Raw genomic sequence first — 18,585 nt, forward strand, 5'->3', positions numbered from 1 at the left:
ACTATGCAAGTTCTTGGATATGTTACAGACTGTTGCTGACAAGCATGCACCAACAAAAAAATTCACTGTGAGAAGTACTTTGACCCCGTAGCTCGATGAGAAATTGAAAACATGCACGGCTCACTAGGATGAAATGAAACGAGCTGCAATAAAATCGGGAGACTCTATTAGATAGAATAAATACTGTGAACTCAGAAACAAGGTCACAAAAATGAACAGACTGAATAAAAGATCTCATTATCAACACAAGATTCATGACCTAAAGCAGGATGGGAAGAAATTATGGTAGTAAAAAATGATAAACAGTCTAGACTGGATAACCTCGATGGTAAATTAATAAGAATTATAGCTGATTACATTGCTGAACTGGTATGTCACATTTTTAACCTTAGCCTGAAGAAAAATATTTTCCCTCAAGCATGAAAAGTTGCCAAAATCATTTTGATATCTAAGAACAGTAGGATTGCCTTCAGTGGGCTGAAAAGCAGACCAATTAGTATTCTTCCTGCTCTTAGTAAACTTATGGAAAGAATAGTCCTCTAAAATTTTAAACTATTTCTTTGTCAATGGCCTTGATTCTGAGTTTCAGCATGCCTGTAAAGATGGCCACTCAACCTGTACTGCCTTAACACAGATGGCTGATGTCTGGCTGAGTCAAATAGATGGTAAAAAAATGTTGGTGCTGTCTTGCTTGACTTCAGTGCTGCTTTCGATGTAATTGACCCTTAACTACTTCTGGAAAAACTTTTGGCAAACGGTTTCAGTGTAAATGCTGTCAGCTGGATGAAATGTTACTTGACTAACAGAATGCAGTGTGTGTACTTTAATGGGAGTTTTTCAACTACAAGTGTGGGGTTCCCCAAGGTAGCTGCCTTGGTCCTCTCCTCTTCTCAATTTTTTACCAATGACCTACCCCTTGTGTTAAATAAGTCATCTATGACAATGTATCTATGATTCTACATTGTATAAGTCCACTAACAGTCTAAATGAACAAAATGATGTTCTGCAAAATGAACTTGAATGTGTGTCAAATCGGGTAGAAAAAAACAAGCTTGTGCTAAATGTACTGTAGTGTATTATCTTTGGTTCAAATCATGCATTGAAGAGGTGTCGCCCTGGATGAACAGCTTTCCTGGTCTTGTCATACTGATAGGACTGTAGCCAAAATGGGTAGAGCAGCGTCTGTCAACAGGAGGTGTGCTTATTTCCTGACAGATCACTCAATCGGACAGGTTATACAATCGCTGGTTTTGTCTAATCTTGACTATTGTTCGGAAGTTTGGTCAAGCACGACTAAAAAGATTTGCACAAGCTTCAGCCTGTGCAGAACAAATCTACACGCCTAGCTCTTCACTGTTCATCCAGGGCAAGTGTAGATGCATGATGCTCTCTCCTAGCTAAAAGTTGAGGACAGATATTAAGCAGTCTCCTAGTTTTCTTTTGTTACATTTGTACTATGGCCAAGCCTAAAAGCTTACACTTAAAGATTTCATACATATCAATGACAGATACAGTCATACTACCAGACAGGTAACACAAGGTCATATAGTAGTTCCTTCACCTAGAACTTGTGCAATGCAGAGAATGGTTTTGTACAGAGCTACCACTCAATGGAATATGTTACCATGTTCCCTAAAAAATGAACTAGCAAAGTGTGTTTTAAAAAACAACAAAAAATATATAATTCTGTCTAGATAAGTAAAGAAATATTTTTTGTTGGTTTGCAAATTACCTGTCAGCTGTAGTCTGGTGTATGACTGTATTTCTCTTGGTATTATTGTTGTCCCCAGGGATCTTTTTTTGTTTCGTTTAATCTGTTTTGTTTAATCTGCCCTGTTCTATTTGTTTTATTTTGCGACTGAGTGCTTTCCTTCCTGGTGGAAACTGATTTTTGTTTCATTCTATTTTATTTTATTTTGTTTTCTCTGTTTATTGTTAGAGTTATTATAATTATCATCGTTGTCTGTATGTTTTTCTTTTGAATATGGCTGGGCTATATATCAATATTAAATCGATATATTGATGATATTATAAGAAACTAAATATCATCTTAGATCTTGGATATTGTAATATTGTGATATGGTATGGTTGTCCTTTCCTGGTTTTAAAGGCTGCATTACAGTAAAGTGATGTAATTTTATGAACTTACCAGACTGTCCTAGCTGTTACTTTCCTTACTCATGTAGTCATTGTACCCACATTACTGATGATTATTTATCTAAAATCTCACTGTGTAAATATTTTGTGAAAGCAACAATAGTCATCCCTACAATATTGTTAAAACATCCATATCGAGGTATTGGTCAAAAATATCATGATATTTGATTTTGTTCATATCATCCAGGCCTACCTTTGAAGTTGAGAGGGTTCTGTGCGAGTAATGGGTGATCTGAGGGTGCTGGGTGGGTGTGAGGGGAATACAGGTTTTGAGTAGTGTTGTTAAGTGTTCATGTATGTCGTATGTTGATGTTGTATTTTTATGTGTGGACTCAAGGAAGAATAGTTGCTACCCTGGTAGCACCCTGGTAGCAACTAATGGGGATTCAATTAAATAAATAAAATAAATAAACATAGCACATGTTGAGCTATATGGTTTGACATGTGAGGAGAAATACAAAGCTGAGGTGTGATTGCAGCTTATAGAGAATGGACATGAGACACAGCACACACACACACACACACACACATATGCACACACGCACGCACGCACACACAGTCCCCTTTTTGGGCGCCCTACATAATGCGAGATCCTTTTGAGCTGACAGCTGACAGAACAGTCTACGTCAACATAGGACCACCCCCTTTTACTGCAGACACACATGCATGCACGCACACATGCATACTTACACAAACACACACACACACCCTGCTGCTGTACAGTAGACAGCTCCAGTCATGCCAGGGCTGGACATGCCCAAAAGGCAGGGACTGTTCCCTGTCACCTATCAGCTGGTGGCAGACAGCAGGATGTGTATGTGCGTGTGTATGTGTTTGTGTGTGTGTGTGTGTGTGTTCATACTGTGCTTTTCAGGGGTTTTTTTTGGATTTTCTTGCACCCCAATTCCATTTTTAAGTCTGAAATTTTTTCAGAGCCTCATCACTTAGAATAAAATTGAGTGTGGCACATATTTCATATTCTTCTTTCAAGAGCATATAGAGGGAACTCCATGTGCACCATCTAGTAGAATATTTATTTCATACTCATAAGAGGTTCTTACGCTTTGTCTGTATATTGGCATCACATGGTGACTCAGTTGATGTGTAATGAAGGGATGGCTAATGGAGAGAGTTATAGTGTACAGTACGTGTTGTTTTTGAAGGGAAGTATATAGAAAAAATATTGGAAATGACATGATGAGGCATTTTATAATAATAATCCCTACAAAAGGCTACAAATCACATCACATCCCTCTCTCTCCCTATATTTCCTTATAGTGTCAACTATATAATAAAGTCAAAAATTCCCCCACAACGTCTGTTAAAAATTGGTCGCACAAATCTCAAAACTGTGCCAATCAAAGAGGGCAGAAAGCTGTTGCAATCCCTCGTAACCTCGCCATTGGATTCTGGATTACTATCAGTGCAACAGTCAGTAAGTAAGCTTGTGGATCTAGTGTTGGAGGTACTAACATGTCACAGGACATGCCAGGGAAGAAGAAAGAAGACAAGAGGAGGCAGCAGCCTACCCAGGACTGCTGGCACGACAGCCAGGGGCGGGGCCGAGACAGCATGGCACACGTCAACCTTAGACCCCCTCCTCCTCCTACTTTCCCTACGGGCTCTGTCAGGCGGCACGGGAGCCCTTTGGCCCAGTGAGGGGTGGACAGCCATCTGACAACTCCCCACCTGCATGACCTTTACCATGCTTGACCCCCTGCAGAAGACAATCACCTCATAGCAAACAGCCCCATGGGAGATGTAGACACACGGCACGGTCAGAAAGACACACAAATAGACAGAGATGCATAATGCACATACAGATTGACAGCAAGTTAGATGGAGAACCCAGTAAGTCAGACTGAGACATGCACACATGCTACAAATCCACAATTTGAGTGCATAATTTGTTCAGTTGCAAGGGTAGCCATATGGATAAGCTTTGTTTTTGAATCGACCTTCATGGGACAAATATGACAGATTTCTTCCTTCAGTGGGTCAGCGGTTCACATAAGAGGCAGTTTCTATTTATTGATCAGTGAACATTTAACCAGTTTTAAGTTTGAGACACCTGAGTTAATGCAATAACATATTGTCAATGGCTGCAGATTTGAGGAGAATCTACTCAGTCAAGGTGCTGACAAATGTTTTACAAATGCATATTTATGACAAAAATAAGAAAGGAGAGTTACACACGTTGCAACACACTATCGGGCTTTGTAAGGTCGAGCTCTTTTCACTCATTGGTGTGGGCTTATTTACCAAATGACAAATGTAAACATTTTATTTGTTCTTTGGAAGTCCTGTTATTAAAATGTTGTCTATTTTTTCAAATTGCATACACTTTTACATGGTTATTTTTTGTTCACATTAAATGTTTTAAAGTAATGATAAATGATGGTTAATGGTGATATTATGATAACATATTATGTAACCTACTTGTTGGTGTTTTCATTGTATAGATAAGATACTTTATTCTTGAGTTTGGAATCAAAACAGTTTGTGACAAAACAGTCACACCTCACCTCTGATTTGTTCTTCAACTGTAGGTCATCATGGATGAGAAGTCCTTAAAATGTTCAGAAAAATCAAAAAAATCAGAAAAGTTTTAACAGTTGCTTTTCCATGACAACTGGGTAAACTTCATCTGCTAATGAAGATTATGTGATACGACTGAAAGCTCAAGAACAGCTACTTAATCGACCTTGAGGTTAGATCATTTTGTCAACAAAATGCATTTTCTTATTTGGTCTCTGCTGAATGTTTCATTACAGAATATATATTTAAATATTTATAGTACAAATTATAGTATATTATTATTATTATTGTTATTATTATTATTATTGTTGTTGTTGTTGTTGTTGTTAGGCTATTATTTCCTCCACCACTGATAATGTTTTTAAAAAAACCTGCCGCTTTAAGTCAACCATACGTCATCAAACAGCGACATGGCGGCTTGATTTGGGACAACAAACGTGAAAACGTTGTTGCTGGTGCAAATGCTTGAAAGTAAGTTACAGTTTGTTCTGTAAGATATTAAAATGAAAGAAAGTTTGTTATATTGACATTGAATGTTGTCAGTGTAACGCTACGTAATGTTAAAACAATCAGTTTGTAGTAACGTTAGCAACGTTTGCGTGACGTTTGCACCTCAACCTGTCAAATCCACTTCATGACATTAATGTAACTAAAGATTACATACATTCTGCTAACAGGTTTTATTTCTTTCATTTTTAGGTTGCCTTGAGACCACAAAACCATCTCTCTCTCTTTGCTACAACGTCGTGTTTCTCTCCAGTTCAGCCGCTAATGAATCCATTAATTAGACGGAGACTTCCTCCGTCTGTGAGGAGTCTTCTGACAGACATCGGTCCAAAGGAGGAGTGGACTGACACAGAGCCGGACACCGTCACCAGGGACGGGATCCTGCTCCCCGCCAGAGGAGCTGCTTCTGGACGAGAGGAGTTTCTCAGCCCAGCCAAGACTCGAGAGGAGCAGGCTACAGATGAAGGGGGAAACACCAAGAGGAGTGCACTCTGCATGTTGTGTGAAAGTAAACATTCCTGCTACACCTGTCCACGGTGTAACCTGCATTACTGTGGCTTGGCTTGCTACCAGAGTCCAGCTCACTCTGCGTGCTCTGAGGAGTTTTACAAAGAGTCTGTCCTGCAGGAGCTGAAGGATATGGGGAAAACAGAGGCTGAGGGGAGAAAGAAAATGCAGGAGATTCTCACTGGACTCAGACAAAAGGCAGAAAGGACAGACGGGGGAATGGAGACTGTGTTGAGAGAAGTGGGTGTTGTGCAAGATGACACAGAAGAGGAAGAAGGAGATGTAGAGGAGAGAGTGCAGGTTGTGGAGCTCCTGTCCAGATTAGCAGAGCTTCAACAGTCTGGAGAAGAGAATGAGATGGAGATTGAGGCTATTTTGAGAAAACTTGAAGAGATTGGAGGAGGACAGGAAGGAGACGTAGACGTGGAAGCTGAAAGTGCAGAAGGAGAGCCAGACTTGGCTGACCGGCTCTCGGGGCTGGATCTTGACAAACTCTCAGAAGAAGAGCTGTGGGGACTTCTTGACAGCAAGGAGAAAGAGACGTTTATGGGTCTGGTGAAGGGTGGAGCTCTTGGCCGGCTGGTTGTCCTGTGGAAGCCGTGGTGGGAGGAACATGAGGAGGGAGGGAGAGCGTTGGTGGAGGTGCTTGAGGAGGAGGTGAGCAAACTGGAGAAAGATAAATCAACAACTACGGCTGATAAGGAAGTCAAAATATCGCAAGAAGCGGCTCAGAATCGGGGCAAATCTGCAACAAAAGTGGGAAAGATTAAAGGTAGAAACAGAAAGGTAACAAGCAAAGATGAGGGAAGTTCAACAGGTTCCAGTGTGCCTCCAATTTCTGCAAAAATTCCCAAACTAAGTTCCTTAAGTGCAAATCCATCTCCTTTGGTTTGCTACGGTTTGGTTAACACACTTTTTGGCTACACTTTCACCTTGTGTCTGTTTAACGGAGACACTGATTCACTGATTTTTGAGGTCTGTGACATGATTCTTGCTTTGTCTGAGGCGCTGGACTCAGGCAGGGTTTTCAACTCTGTCCAAGAGGCCTTAGACTGCGGAGAAACTCAAATTTTAGGAGGAGGTTACCTCGACAAGGAAGATTCCTGTGCCCCAGCCAGGGCGGTGGAAGCCGTGGCTCACATCATGACCGGCAGAGACAGAAAGGATGTTACGGGATACTGTCTGGCAGCCTTGAGTCAGCTCCGCTCAGTGCTCTCCCAGGCCAGAGCCGCCCTGTCCAAAGAGGGAGAGGAAGGGGCAAAGAGGCAGAAGTACTTCCTGGCAAGCAAGAAGTGTGAATTCTTTCAAGCCTGGGTGTTGGACAATGTGCAGCGGACTCGTATGCTGGCTATCGAGTTGTGGAACGAGCACAGTAAAAGGGAGAGTGAAAGGAACAGCATGGAGAAAGCAAAGACTGTTGTTGAGGAGAGCTTTAAGAAAGGGAAGAGGAAAGGGAATAGTAAGATGATTGAAGAGTTGAGCTAATGGTCTTTATTAAATATATTGATGTTTGTAAAAGTTCACAATGATGAAAATGTATGAAAACCAAAATTATATTTGCTCACTGTGAAATTAATTGCATTGTGTTCAGCTATACAAATAAAGTTTGTTATTATTATTACTTGTCATAAAAATATGAGCATTGATTTTTTTTTTTTCTTATTTAATAATTTCTTGCATTACATATTGTAATTAAAGGTTTAGACTGTGATAAGTAAAAGTAAACAAGATATAAATTCATAAATATGCCAAGCCATCATTTTGCAGTGGATTGTTTGCTTAAGTTTCAATTTCTTTTGAAGTTGGTGGCCTGATCCTAAACTTTCAAGATATAAATAAGAATGAAAAGCTGAATAAAGCTGTAAGCTGAATAAAATGAGACAATGACAATTTTTCATTTGGCTATGTGTGTTTTTGCATAACAATTTGCACAAAATAAAATTATAATAGTTTGACAAAAAATAAATAACTAACTCAAGGTCCACTGACAAGCTTTCAGTTGCATCTCCTGGCTACTGCTTCAAATTAATGTTTAATACAAGCATGTATATTCTTTTCATCTCCACACATACATTACAAGATTTGCTTTATTTATAGGATGTATCAAAATGATCATGTACCCGTCAAAATATATAAATTACTTACAGTAATACTGTAAAATTGGTGAAAGGTTTTTTATTTATCATAAGACATTTCATTTCATCACAGTCCAAATTTTAAACATTGTGAGTCAATCAATTAACAATCAATAAACAATCAAATATACTTCTTCATAAAGTAGTATAAAGTTATTTCAATCTAAACATGTTAAAAAATGATATTTATCATACCAGCTGCTGGCACTGTGTCACATGTGGCTTTCCTCCTTGAAAGGACTGCTCCACCCCCCCTCCCCAAGACAAAAGGTCAAACTCACTTCAGCCCCACATTTCATTGGACACAGACATGTCTTGTGATATTATATTTTTATATAATTTTATTTATAGGGGCGGTGTGAAGTCCAAAAAGGTGGTTTGTTGCCTGAGGGCAACACCATCCAATAGACGGATTTTAACAATAAAATCAACTTTAGGGTCTTTACATTCATAATATATCATAACATCTTTAACAGAAAGTTTAAAATTATGTTTATTATGGAAATGATTTGTCGGTGACGCAATAGCGTTAAACAAAAAAAATGACACACTGAGTCCAGTCAGAGCTCTCGCGATATTTTCTTTGACCTGTCACGTGGTGCGGATGTCCTTCTTTCCATGCCTGCGACAGAAACATGTCTGCGCTCTTGAGATCAGCCCGGTTACTTAAGTTTTCGCCTTCGGGCTTGCTTCAGCTCACAGCGACCAAAAGAAATGGACCGCCGCTCGGCCGGCTGTACAGCGGAGCTCTCGGCGGCAGGAGGACCGGAGCTTGTTCCCGTCCTGCCTCAGGAAATGTGTGCAGGTATAAAGCAGCTTGTTAGCCTCTGTAGCTGAGCTCAATGACAGCCAGAGACACACATGGATTTAACTACACCAGCATGACCTGGACTGTTTGATGTAACGAGTTGTCTTATGTTAGATTAAGTTGCTTATAATGTCCCTATCAGGCCTGAAATGTGGTGTAAACATGGCCTCTGCTTTACATAAGGTGATGATTACAACTTGTGTAACAAGCTAACTAGCCATGTTTCATAATTCAACTCATAAAGGGAATTTGTAATGACATTGTAGCAGTTAACAGCAGCTTTTCTCCAGTGTGTATGTGGCTTCTTTTGTATTAGGGTAATTTACATGTCAGCTTTGTTTAAGGGCCATCCTTGCAGACCAGCCATCCACAGCACATTGTCATTCTGTGGCTAATTCAGTTTAGTTATGGTCAGAATTAACATTTTATCATGAAATACTAGAGAAACACTGGCCGCAGCTGATGTCAAAGATGAATGGCAGCTTCGGCTTGCTGTATCGGGGCTTTTTAACTCAAGGTCATAGCTACTGACAAAACCACAAACCGCCTTAGAGCTGGTGAAGCACTCAGAGATCTGTGATGCTGATTTGTTGAAGTATGTTTTGTTTTGCACTCACTCAACACACCCTGTGCAACTCAGGAGAGCTGTGGAAAAATGCTTTTTTTTTTCTTTTTTTTTTAAAATATATGTTTATTTTTTTGGGGAGCATAGAGGGAATACGAAGAAACAAACACACATTAAACAAATACAGCACATCCATAATGACCACAGTCATACATTGAATGAAATACAAAGCAGTTTTTCTTTAAAGAGCACAAAAATGTATATAGGAATATACAAACTAATTAGTCCTCCTGAAAAAAATTCAGTAGTAGGTTCCAAATCTTATCGAACGCACCTCCTCATCTTCATTATAAAATCTCTCCAGATGTAATGTGTTTGCCGTTTCTCTCAACGACAAATCACACGTGGGTACATCCATTGTCCACACTTGTAAGATTTGAAATATGTTTTATCTGTCATGTCTGACGTGCACCCACACAATTTGTGACTGATGGTTTTTATTCTGTCTGTAATTTCCTCCCTTCTCTGCCTTTCTCAATTACCATTCTCTCTTTTGTGCTTTTGCATTCCTCTTTTCTCTGTCGCTCCATCCATCCATCTTGTGTCCCCCACTCCTCTACTGTCACTATCTAATCCTGCACAGTCGTGTGTGGCCATACACCGTGGGATGTGTACGCAACTATGCCGTCGCCACAGAGCAGAAGGATGAGGCCAGCGTTGCGGTGCGGTCCAAGCAGGCGCAGCAGTTTGACTGGGCCCTGACCAAGCTGGACAGCTCTGTGAGGAGAACCGGTCGCATCACCAAGACACTGCTACTCCGCGTCTTCCATGATATCTGCAGGACAGGTAAGAAGGCAGATCAGAGAGACAGATTTAAGGGTGACAGACAAAAAAAATCAGAAAAAGTTGGCAATGGTTCTGAGTTATGGGTGAGGAAAAGTTGGCTGCAGCTTCACACTCAAGTGGTAATGTCCATCAGCAGCAAACGATGAGCTTAGTCTTGTATCAACTGTGCTGATTATCCCCAAGAAGGTAATTAGTGATGTACAGTACCAGTCAAAAGTGTGAGAAGGTGTGTCCACGCTTTTGACTGGTGCTGTATTATCTAGAACATTTCAATTAGGTTAAATGGTTTTCTTATCGTCTCAATTTTCTTATCTTCTCCTGGTTTATTCTCATGTGCAATTTCTTATTTGCAAATAATATTTTTATATGATAACACACATGCATCAGACCCTCAAGTCCCAGGTAATTATATTACATTTTTAGATATGTTAAGGGTAGAAAAAATTCCCATGAAGATATTATTGTAGTGCCATTGCATTGCGATCCTTAAAGTCATCACCCAGTCTAGTGTGACAGAGGCAGACAGTCGACTCCTCTCATGAACACGAGTGTGCTCTGTGTTTCTTGTTGTTTGAATAACTGATTACTTGCTTTTGCTTTTCTTTCTTTCTCCCTCTGCATGTATGTTTGCAGGTTATCCCAGTGGTAACCAGGCCTTGCTGCTGCTGCGTAGCTGTGGGTCACTGCTGCCCGAGGTGCCCCTGGAGGAGCGCACTGAGCTGGCTCACCGTGTCTGGGAGAAACTGCAGGAACTGGGTAAGAGAACACATCATTGACAACAACATAACCATTACATTACACAACATACTCACTCACTGGTAGCTGCTGCTTAACAGATCTGGAGAAAGACACACAGTATCTAACCATTGTTTCAAATTTATATTTTATATTATAAGACTGGATGTGAATTGGGACATGCTAAGCTAAAAGTGACTGTACAAACAGCATCATAAATGTGTATTTTATCTTATGTTATATTATATGGTTAAAGAAAACTACAGCAGGCTTTCTACAACATTTAATTCATAATATTGCACATTGTCCTCCCCAGGTGCACAGTATGATGTCAGTCACTACAACGCCTTGCTGAAAGTTTACCTGCAGAATGAGTTCAAGTTCTCTCCCACTGACTTCCTGGCCAAGATGGAAGCAGCTAACGTTCAGCCCAACAGAGTGAGTACAGCAGTGCAGGGTACAATAAGGGCACCGACCATATGTTCTGCATATTCTATTGTAATTGCTTTGTTGTAGCCAATACAATAAGGACTTTTAAAAAAAAAAATTTGGTGTCTTTAACTTCACTAAAGGGCTTTTTTTTTTCAAGATTACTATTCTTATGAATTCCTCACATCCTTAAAAAAATAGCACCTCACCTGCCAGACTTGGAACAGAGCAACACTTTTGTTTCTGTTGTTCCAATGCTGCGTTTATGTTTGCTGACTTCAGGCTTTACTCGGGTACAGTATTTTTTTTCGGTATTTTAAAAAAAAATTTTAAACATTTTTTTTGTGTGTGCACAGGTTACCTACCAGAGACTCATAGCAGCTTACTGCCAAAATGGAGATATCGAGGGAGCCAGGTGAGCATACTTTGTGTTCTGCATATTTAGCAGCCAGTAATGTTCATGTTCTGGTGGGAAGCTCCAACATCTTATACGTCACAATTGGTTTTGGAAAACAGCATTATAATCAAAAGCTGACTTCTAGTCGAGCGATGAACTTGTTAAGTGTTCAGATATATTGCTTGGTTTGATTTTTCCACCACTGATGGTTATATCTCTAGTACCCACTGGTAGTTTTTTAATTAGATATATATTATGCCTTTACTTTTCCTGCTTTGCCTGTTTTTATAATTCTTTTCTCCTTTTCCAGCACCATATTGGGTTTCATGAAGAGCAGAGATCTTCCCATCACTGAAGCTGTTTTCAACTCCCTGGTAACAGGCCATGCTCGTGCAGGGTGAGCTGCAGCTGCTACTTTTTGTGTATTCAATTTACTGTGTTTGCTTACACATATTAAATGTTTCAAATACTGTTGGAGTAATTTGTTTTTAAACGTGCGTTCATGTGTCACCATGCAGCGACATCGAGAGTGCTAAGAACATCCTGACTGTGATGCGGGGAGCAGGAATTGAACCGGGTCCTGACACTTACGTATCACTGCTTAACGTCTATGCTGAGAAGGGAGACCTGGATAGTCTGAAAAAGGTGCGTATGTTTATCCAGGTGGTTGTGGAGGCCTGAAGTGTCTACATGCTCTCTCTTGGTACCGTCATGCAGAATCACAATATATCCTACCATTCGTATGCTGATGATACACAGCTGTACGTCTCACTTTCCTCAGACAACCTCAGTCCTGTAAATGAGCTTGTCAGATGCATTGATGACATCAACCGCTGAATGTCTCAAAACTTTTTACAGCTTAACAAAGAAAAAAGTGAAATTCTGATAGTACACCCAAAAGTACAAAGGCAGGAGATCGTATCCGTGTTATCGTCGTTTTTTCTAAGGCACAGTGAACATGTCAGAAACCTGGCTGTTATTATTGATGCCAATCTTAACTTCCAGCATCACATCACCACTATTACGAAGTCCACTTTCTACCATTTAAAAAAACAAAAAAACATTTCCAAACTTAGGAGCCTCCTGTCCCAGCCCGACTCTGAAAAATTGGTCCATGCATTTATCTCCAGCAGATTAGATTACTGTAATGCCCTTTTTGCAGGACTTTCTAAGAAGACAATAGGAAGGCTCCAGCTCATTCACAATGCTGCAGCCAGAGTGCTAACTGGGACTACGAAATTATAACACATTACTCCTCTACTGAAAGCACTTCACTGGCTCCCAGTACAGTATAGAATTGATTTCAAAGTATTACTGCTTGTTTCAAGGCCCTAAATAGTTTGACTTCTAAATATATTTCTGACCTGCTCACTGGCTATGGACCAATCAGATTGTTCAGATCTTCAAGCATGTGTCTTCTGACTGTACTTTAATTAAATCAAAGTGCATTTAGTCACTATGGTTCACTATGGAACAAACTGCCTGATGACCTGAGATTTGCTGCAACTGCATCTTCTTATTTGGTGTGGGTGTTTGTGTTGGTGTGTGTGTGCGCCTTTACTCACTCACCCTTCACTTCCTTTTTATTCCATACTATCCTTTGTCTCATTCCTTATCCCTCCTTCCACCCTGCTGCTCCATCCCTGTGTCTCATTCACTTTCTCCCTCTCCTTCTCTCTATCTCCTCCTCTCCTCTGTGTCAGACTCTGGAGGCAGCAGAGAGCGCAGACTGCAGTCTGATGGACAAGGACGTTATGCAGGTTATCTTCACTCTGGCTAAGGCCGGACACCAGCAGCACGTCCCAGAGATGGTGGAGCGCTTGAGGCACGAGAGGGGTTACATTCCAGGTACACATGTGCAAACACTCCTCATGGTTTGCCACAGCGCTGTAGTCTTCAACAGACAAAGTAATATCAGTCAAAAAGCCTGGGACACTCTGCTTAGTCATTGTGTGTTTAAAAGACAACTTTCTGCAAATTAAGTCTGACTCTTACTGAGCAGTAGCTAAATAAAATGTAGTTAAAGTTGTGATAGCATAATACAATACAACAGGTAATGATTGTTAAAATAAACTGTCCATAAAAGAGAGAAAGGCTTAAGAACTAGATGGCTAATACATTAAGCTGCTAACTACTCAGCTGCATATGTAATAATCTTTTTGACAGTGTTACTGTATGAGGCTCAGCATAATCAGTATTTGTTCTTCTTTGTAGATGCTATGAACCTGTGTCTGAGCCTCATCACCCAGGGCCTGGAGGACACGGCTTTCCACATCCTGAAGACTTTTCCCACACTGCAGACCGACGGTTTCAACTCCGACACCCCCAACCTTGGCAGTTTCTTCCTCAGACACTGTATCACCATGGACACGGTACACCGAAAAACAAATTCACCCATTATTCCCCTAATCTAATCTACTATCTACAGGATCAGTCAACTTCCAATACACAAACACTCACTCCTACAGTATTTTTATGAATCGATACTTGTCTGCAGTTGATTGTTTGATAGCATTCATTTTAACACTTGTGCAGTGTTTGCTGAGGATTAATTTCAGTGTATAAATGTGATTACTGATGTCTGTGTGTGTGTGTGTGCACTACAGTCACTGGAGAAGATCAGCGGCTACTGCAAAGAGCTCCAGGAGTCAAATCTGCACAGTGCGCCGCTCAAGTTCACTCTGTACTGTGCTCTGGAGGCCAAGAAGACTGGTACAGCACATACTACAATATACTTGCACTTATAGATACTTTTACATCCACTTGCACACACGTGTCCCCATTCATTCACTGTCTCTGTGTGGTTCTATGTATATTGTGAATACAACATGAGGCCATCAACCCAACGACAGAATCACTGTAGTTATGGGGAAAAGTAATTGATGTGAATTAATGACTTTTTTTTTTGTTTTGCAGGAGTGTCTTTAGAGCTGATGAAGAAGTTGAAGGAGCAGGACTTACCCATAAGGCCACACTACTTCTGGCCCCTCCTCACTCAGCATGTGAAGGACAACAACACAGCTGGTACACACACACACACACACACCCACACCCACACACACAGACATGCACAAACACAAAATAGCTGGGAATAGTTCAGATGTTAGCAGCTTTCAATCAGCTTTAGTTCATAGAAGATTTACCTGTTTTGGATAAAAGTCCTTCTTTGCCATATATACAGTATACTGTAGATGTTCTCCTAATTTTTCCACCAAAAGTATGTTGTCTGCATGTTGTGGTTTTAAGAAAAATAATAGCAAAACATTGAAAACTATTATTTAATCTTCTGCTTTTGAATGAATTACTTTATATATAATTCTATCTTGTACTATAAATATTAGTCCTAGAAGTAAGTCAAACCAGTAGATCTTGAAATTGAACATAGTGAGTTGTCGTGAGTAGGTTGTAGTTGGATCCTCTCCAGTTTCATGTGAACTATCTCATACGTACTGCATGTGAGAACCTAATGGGTGCTACGAAGCCCCGAGAGGAAAGGAAACTTGCCAGCTGTTTGTACATCCCATCTGAAACGGAGCAGGGTTTTTTTTTTGGTGAGCATGATATTAGCAGTTTATGAGCATATGTGTTATTTTTGTGGCGTAGAGGGGATTATGACTTCCTCAGTTCCTCTGTACCAGAAAGAGCTTTTAAAGGAGTGTTTCCCTCAAATATTAATGCCCAGCAGAGTGGTCCAACTGGGACAGATTTCACTGGGCTGGGGCAGTCAAGGGCAAAGAGGTCTGATCCCTGCGTGAGAGAGTTAGAACGAGAAGAGTTGAAACAGACACATACATACGCACCTGCTCGCAAACACACACACACACACGGATCTCTCTGGAGAGCTCTAGGAATAGATTGCAAAGTTTAGAAGACTACCCATGTCAGCCACTCTCGACAGATGAGCTCTGCACCAAAAAGACACTGACTTTGAGAAAGTGCACTCAGACATGAATGTCATATTTTTTTATTCCTCCTCCTGATCTTCAAAAGCTTCTCACTTTTAAAGCCTCCTGTTTGCGTGTCTTCAGAATATTTTCTGAGTGATCAATCAATGGCAGGGTGAACCTAAACTTCTTGTTGGGGTCACTGGGGGGGGGGCTCAGTAGCCTGAAGCACCTCCCTTGCACATAGATGAGCTCATACATGGATGCACATTAAGGCCTGAGGCAGAAGGATCAGAGGTCATTTTTGCTCCATTGGCTTCCCTCAAATCCTGTATAGAATCAAACCTGTTTCTCAGTCCTATACTCCTTTTCCACTAAAGATCCGTCTTAAACCCTGCTTCCCTAAATGAGCTGTGTAGCAACCTTTTACTTTACACCACACTTGATAAACCTCAATATCTCTGCCTGTCTAGCTGTTAATAGGAGGCATATTTTTAATTTTAGTCTGTCCTTTTAAAGAATATAAAAACAGAATTCACTTACACACAAACTGAACCAGTATAAGAAGAAATTTAATTTTGTTTCTTTAAAGAATAGCTAATATTACTAGGTAAAATAATAGGGAGCATTGGTGATAATGTAAGACAAAGTGCAGGAGGAGATTCATTTTGTTCAAGGATGTGAGAGACGTCAGAACACACGACACAACTTCAGAGCATTTACAAATCATTTAGTTGTAGCTTTTTGATAATGACCAATTTATGTACAGGTCAGGGAATTAACAGCTCATCCTGTGTTGAATCTGCATTCATTACCGCGGAGCTCTTTACTTTCATTGGACACTCGGTATTGATGTCTTAAAGTTCCTCTTCTCTATCTGCCAATTAAGACAGTTTAATGGCTCAGCAGGTGCAGTTTTGGGGAATCATTTTGTTCCCAGTTTGCTGTCTCTGCTGAAGGAAATAGTTATTTTCTTTCTCTTGTTTTTGTCAACGATGAGCTCGGAGGATATGGGGGGGGGGGGGGATCGTCTCAGTGACAGATAGCCGGCATTTAGAGACTTGTCAGAATTCACAACTCATTAGCTAATGTACCCTGTCAAACGCGTTTTTGTTTTTTTTGTTTTTTTTTTCCTCCAAATGCGGCTTTTAAGTGCTTTATTTATGCTGAGTTCTGGCTCTCTCTTTGGGGTTTTTTAGAGCGATTAATAAATGATGTATTTTTCCCCTGTCAGCTAATTGACAGCATTTGAGCTGGCAGCAAGGAGAAACTGGTTAGACCAGTGTGGCGACGGTTGCAGATTGGCTTCACCATGCGGTCGAGACAGATTCTCATTTTGAACGGTGAGATGCCTCTGCGCCTGGCTTGGCATTAAGAAGAAGAAAGATGACTAGACATGGGTTTAAACATGCACAACCACACACACACACACAACCACACACACACACGTAGACGCACACATTCCCAAAGCCACACGAACACATCAGACGGCATCCATTTAGTTATCACGGTGCGGAAAGAAGGAAGAACAGAGGGAAGGAAAGTGGAGAAACTTCTCTTTTGCTCACACACTTGCTCGTTTCCGCTGGTGTTAGCCTTAACCCTCATGAATGATTCAGCCTCTCTCTTTTTTTTTTTTCCCCCCTCTCTCTCTCTCTCTCTCTCCCTCCTGCTCTCTCACACACTCATTGGCTGCAGGAGGTGTGTGTGTGTGCGTCTGCATTTGTGAAGGGTGGGGGGGCCTTTTGGGGGGGCAGTGCAGGTGATGTGACTGATGCGGAGTGACTTGATTTCATGTAAATGCAAGCGCTCTGAGGGAATTCACTTTGGATTACGCGCCCCACTGTGCACCGCCCATGAAATATTAAGCGCCGTGTCACTTTTTGTCCACAGGTGTCACTAGCGGGCAGAGAGGCCGGAGCCGTGGTATTGGAGGGGAGCAACTAGGGGAGGGGGAGGAGGGGGAGAAAAAAAAAATCCCTTTGCATTTTGATGAGGTGTGGATTTGGCGGGTTTAGCGGAAGCATATGCCAGGCCGTACTTCCCACCTGCCGCCAGCTAGTCACCGCTTGTCAGTCCTCGCGACGCAGCGCACTCTTATTACTTCTGACACGGTGGAGCAAGAGACAGGAGAGGGAGGGGAGACTTCAGAGGAAGGGAATGTTTCTGGTCTTGTGTGTTTTTGGGTGATGAGAGCTGTAAAGGCTCCCTTGTCCGGTCTGCTTTCCTTCCTGACTGCCCTCCCACACCTGACTCTATTTATGTGACCTCTTTCTACCCTTTCACTCTTTCTTTAATGCAGCTTTACCTGTCAAACAGAGTGGGCTGCATTAAAGAAGCACCGCCGCAGCGATCTGTAACGCAGTCCTCTATGAACTCTATTCTAGTATCGGCTGAGTCGATCGGTGGGACGAGAGCCAAGCATCACCTCGATTAAAAAAAAAAAAAAAAGGGGGGAAACTGAAGCGAATGAGGGTGAAATTGCAGCTTTTCTTGCCTCATTAAATTGAAATGTGTTTGTGCTCCCTTTGCTTTCAATCAGAACACCCGTCTCTGCCTCGCAGCAAACAAAGTCTACCTTTAGAGAGTCATGGACACAGATAGAGATGGAGAGACAGATGGTGTTGGAGGAGAAAGAAAAGGGGAAGTGACAGGTACTCGTGTCCAAGGACGGGAGGAGATGACAGCGACCGGTTCACTCCACTCCTCTTTTCCTCTCTTTCCTCCGTCCTCACTTCTCGTCTGTGACAGCTAACCTGCAGACATGAATCTGATGATGATATCTTGTGACCACTGCCATGCTTAACTCACTACTTTGATACTTCTTGCCTGGATTTATGTCAGCCTTTATGCTGACCAACCTGGAGAGGCTTCTACTCTTCTCAGTTCTCCTCTGTGCCGAATATTTATTTAAGTTGTTCAGACAAGGGATGAAAGCAGAGAGGGTTGATTATTGAGCGGAAAGATAGAAAACCTAGAAGGAAAACCACATAATATCACATATCATTTTGTATTTTATTATACTCTTCAATGTTTTTCTTATTTATTCATGACTCTTTTTGGACAAGTTCTCCACT

At 41.1% G+C, this 18,585-nt stretch overlaps 2 protein-coding genes across 2 annotated transcripts in view; both read left to right on the plus strand.

Annotated features, from left to right (window-relative positions):
• Window positions 1–5,091: 5,091 nt before the first annotated feature.
• On the plus strand, window positions 5,092–7,606 carry znhit2 (zinc finger, HIT-type containing 2). The gene is made up of 2 exons (XM_042433603.1): window positions 5,092–5,166; window positions 5,395–7,606. The coding sequence occupies exon 2, from the start codon at window positions 5,467–5,469 to the stop codon at window positions 7,192–7,194; it is 1,728 nt and encodes a 575-aa protein (XP_042289537.1). The 5' UTR covers window positions 5,092–5,166; window positions 5,395–5,466; the 3' UTR covers window positions 7,195–7,606.
• An 829-nt stretch (window positions 7,607–8,435) lies between these two features.
• Window positions 8,436–18,585, plus strand: part of lrpprc (leucine-rich pentatricopeptide repeat containing) — a 64,034-nt gene continuing 53,884 nt past the window's right edge. Inside the window, exons 1-11 of the mRNA XM_042433887.1 lie at window positions 8,436–8,649; window positions 9,861–10,063; window positions 10,697–10,819; window positions 11,115–11,236; window positions 11,584–11,642; window positions 11,935–12,021; window positions 12,143–12,269; window positions 13,328–13,472; window positions 13,839–13,996; window positions 14,231–14,336; window positions 14,541–14,648. Of these exons, the coding sequence (XP_042289821.1) occupies window positions 8,480–8,649; window positions 9,861–10,063; window positions 10,697–10,819; window positions 11,115–11,236; window positions 11,584–11,642; window positions 11,935–12,021; window positions 12,143–12,269; window positions 13,328–13,472; window positions 13,839–13,996; window positions 14,231–14,336; window positions 14,541–14,648 (1,408 nt within the window). The 5' untranslated portion in view covers window positions 8,436–8,479. The remainder of the gene's footprint in view (window positions 8,650–9,860; window positions 10,064–10,696; window positions 10,820–11,114; window positions 11,237–11,583; window positions 11,643–11,934; window positions 12,022–12,142; window positions 12,270–13,327; window positions 13,473–13,838; window positions 13,997–14,230; window positions 14,337–14,540; window positions 14,649–18,585) is intronic.

This window comes from Thunnus maccoyii, chromosome 14 (genome assembly GCF_910596095.1).
Source record: "Thunnus maccoyii chromosome 14, fThuMac1.1, whole genome shotgun sequence".
NCBI lineage: Eukaryota > Metazoa > Chordata > Actinopteri > Scombriformes > Scombridae > Thunnus > Thunnus maccoyii.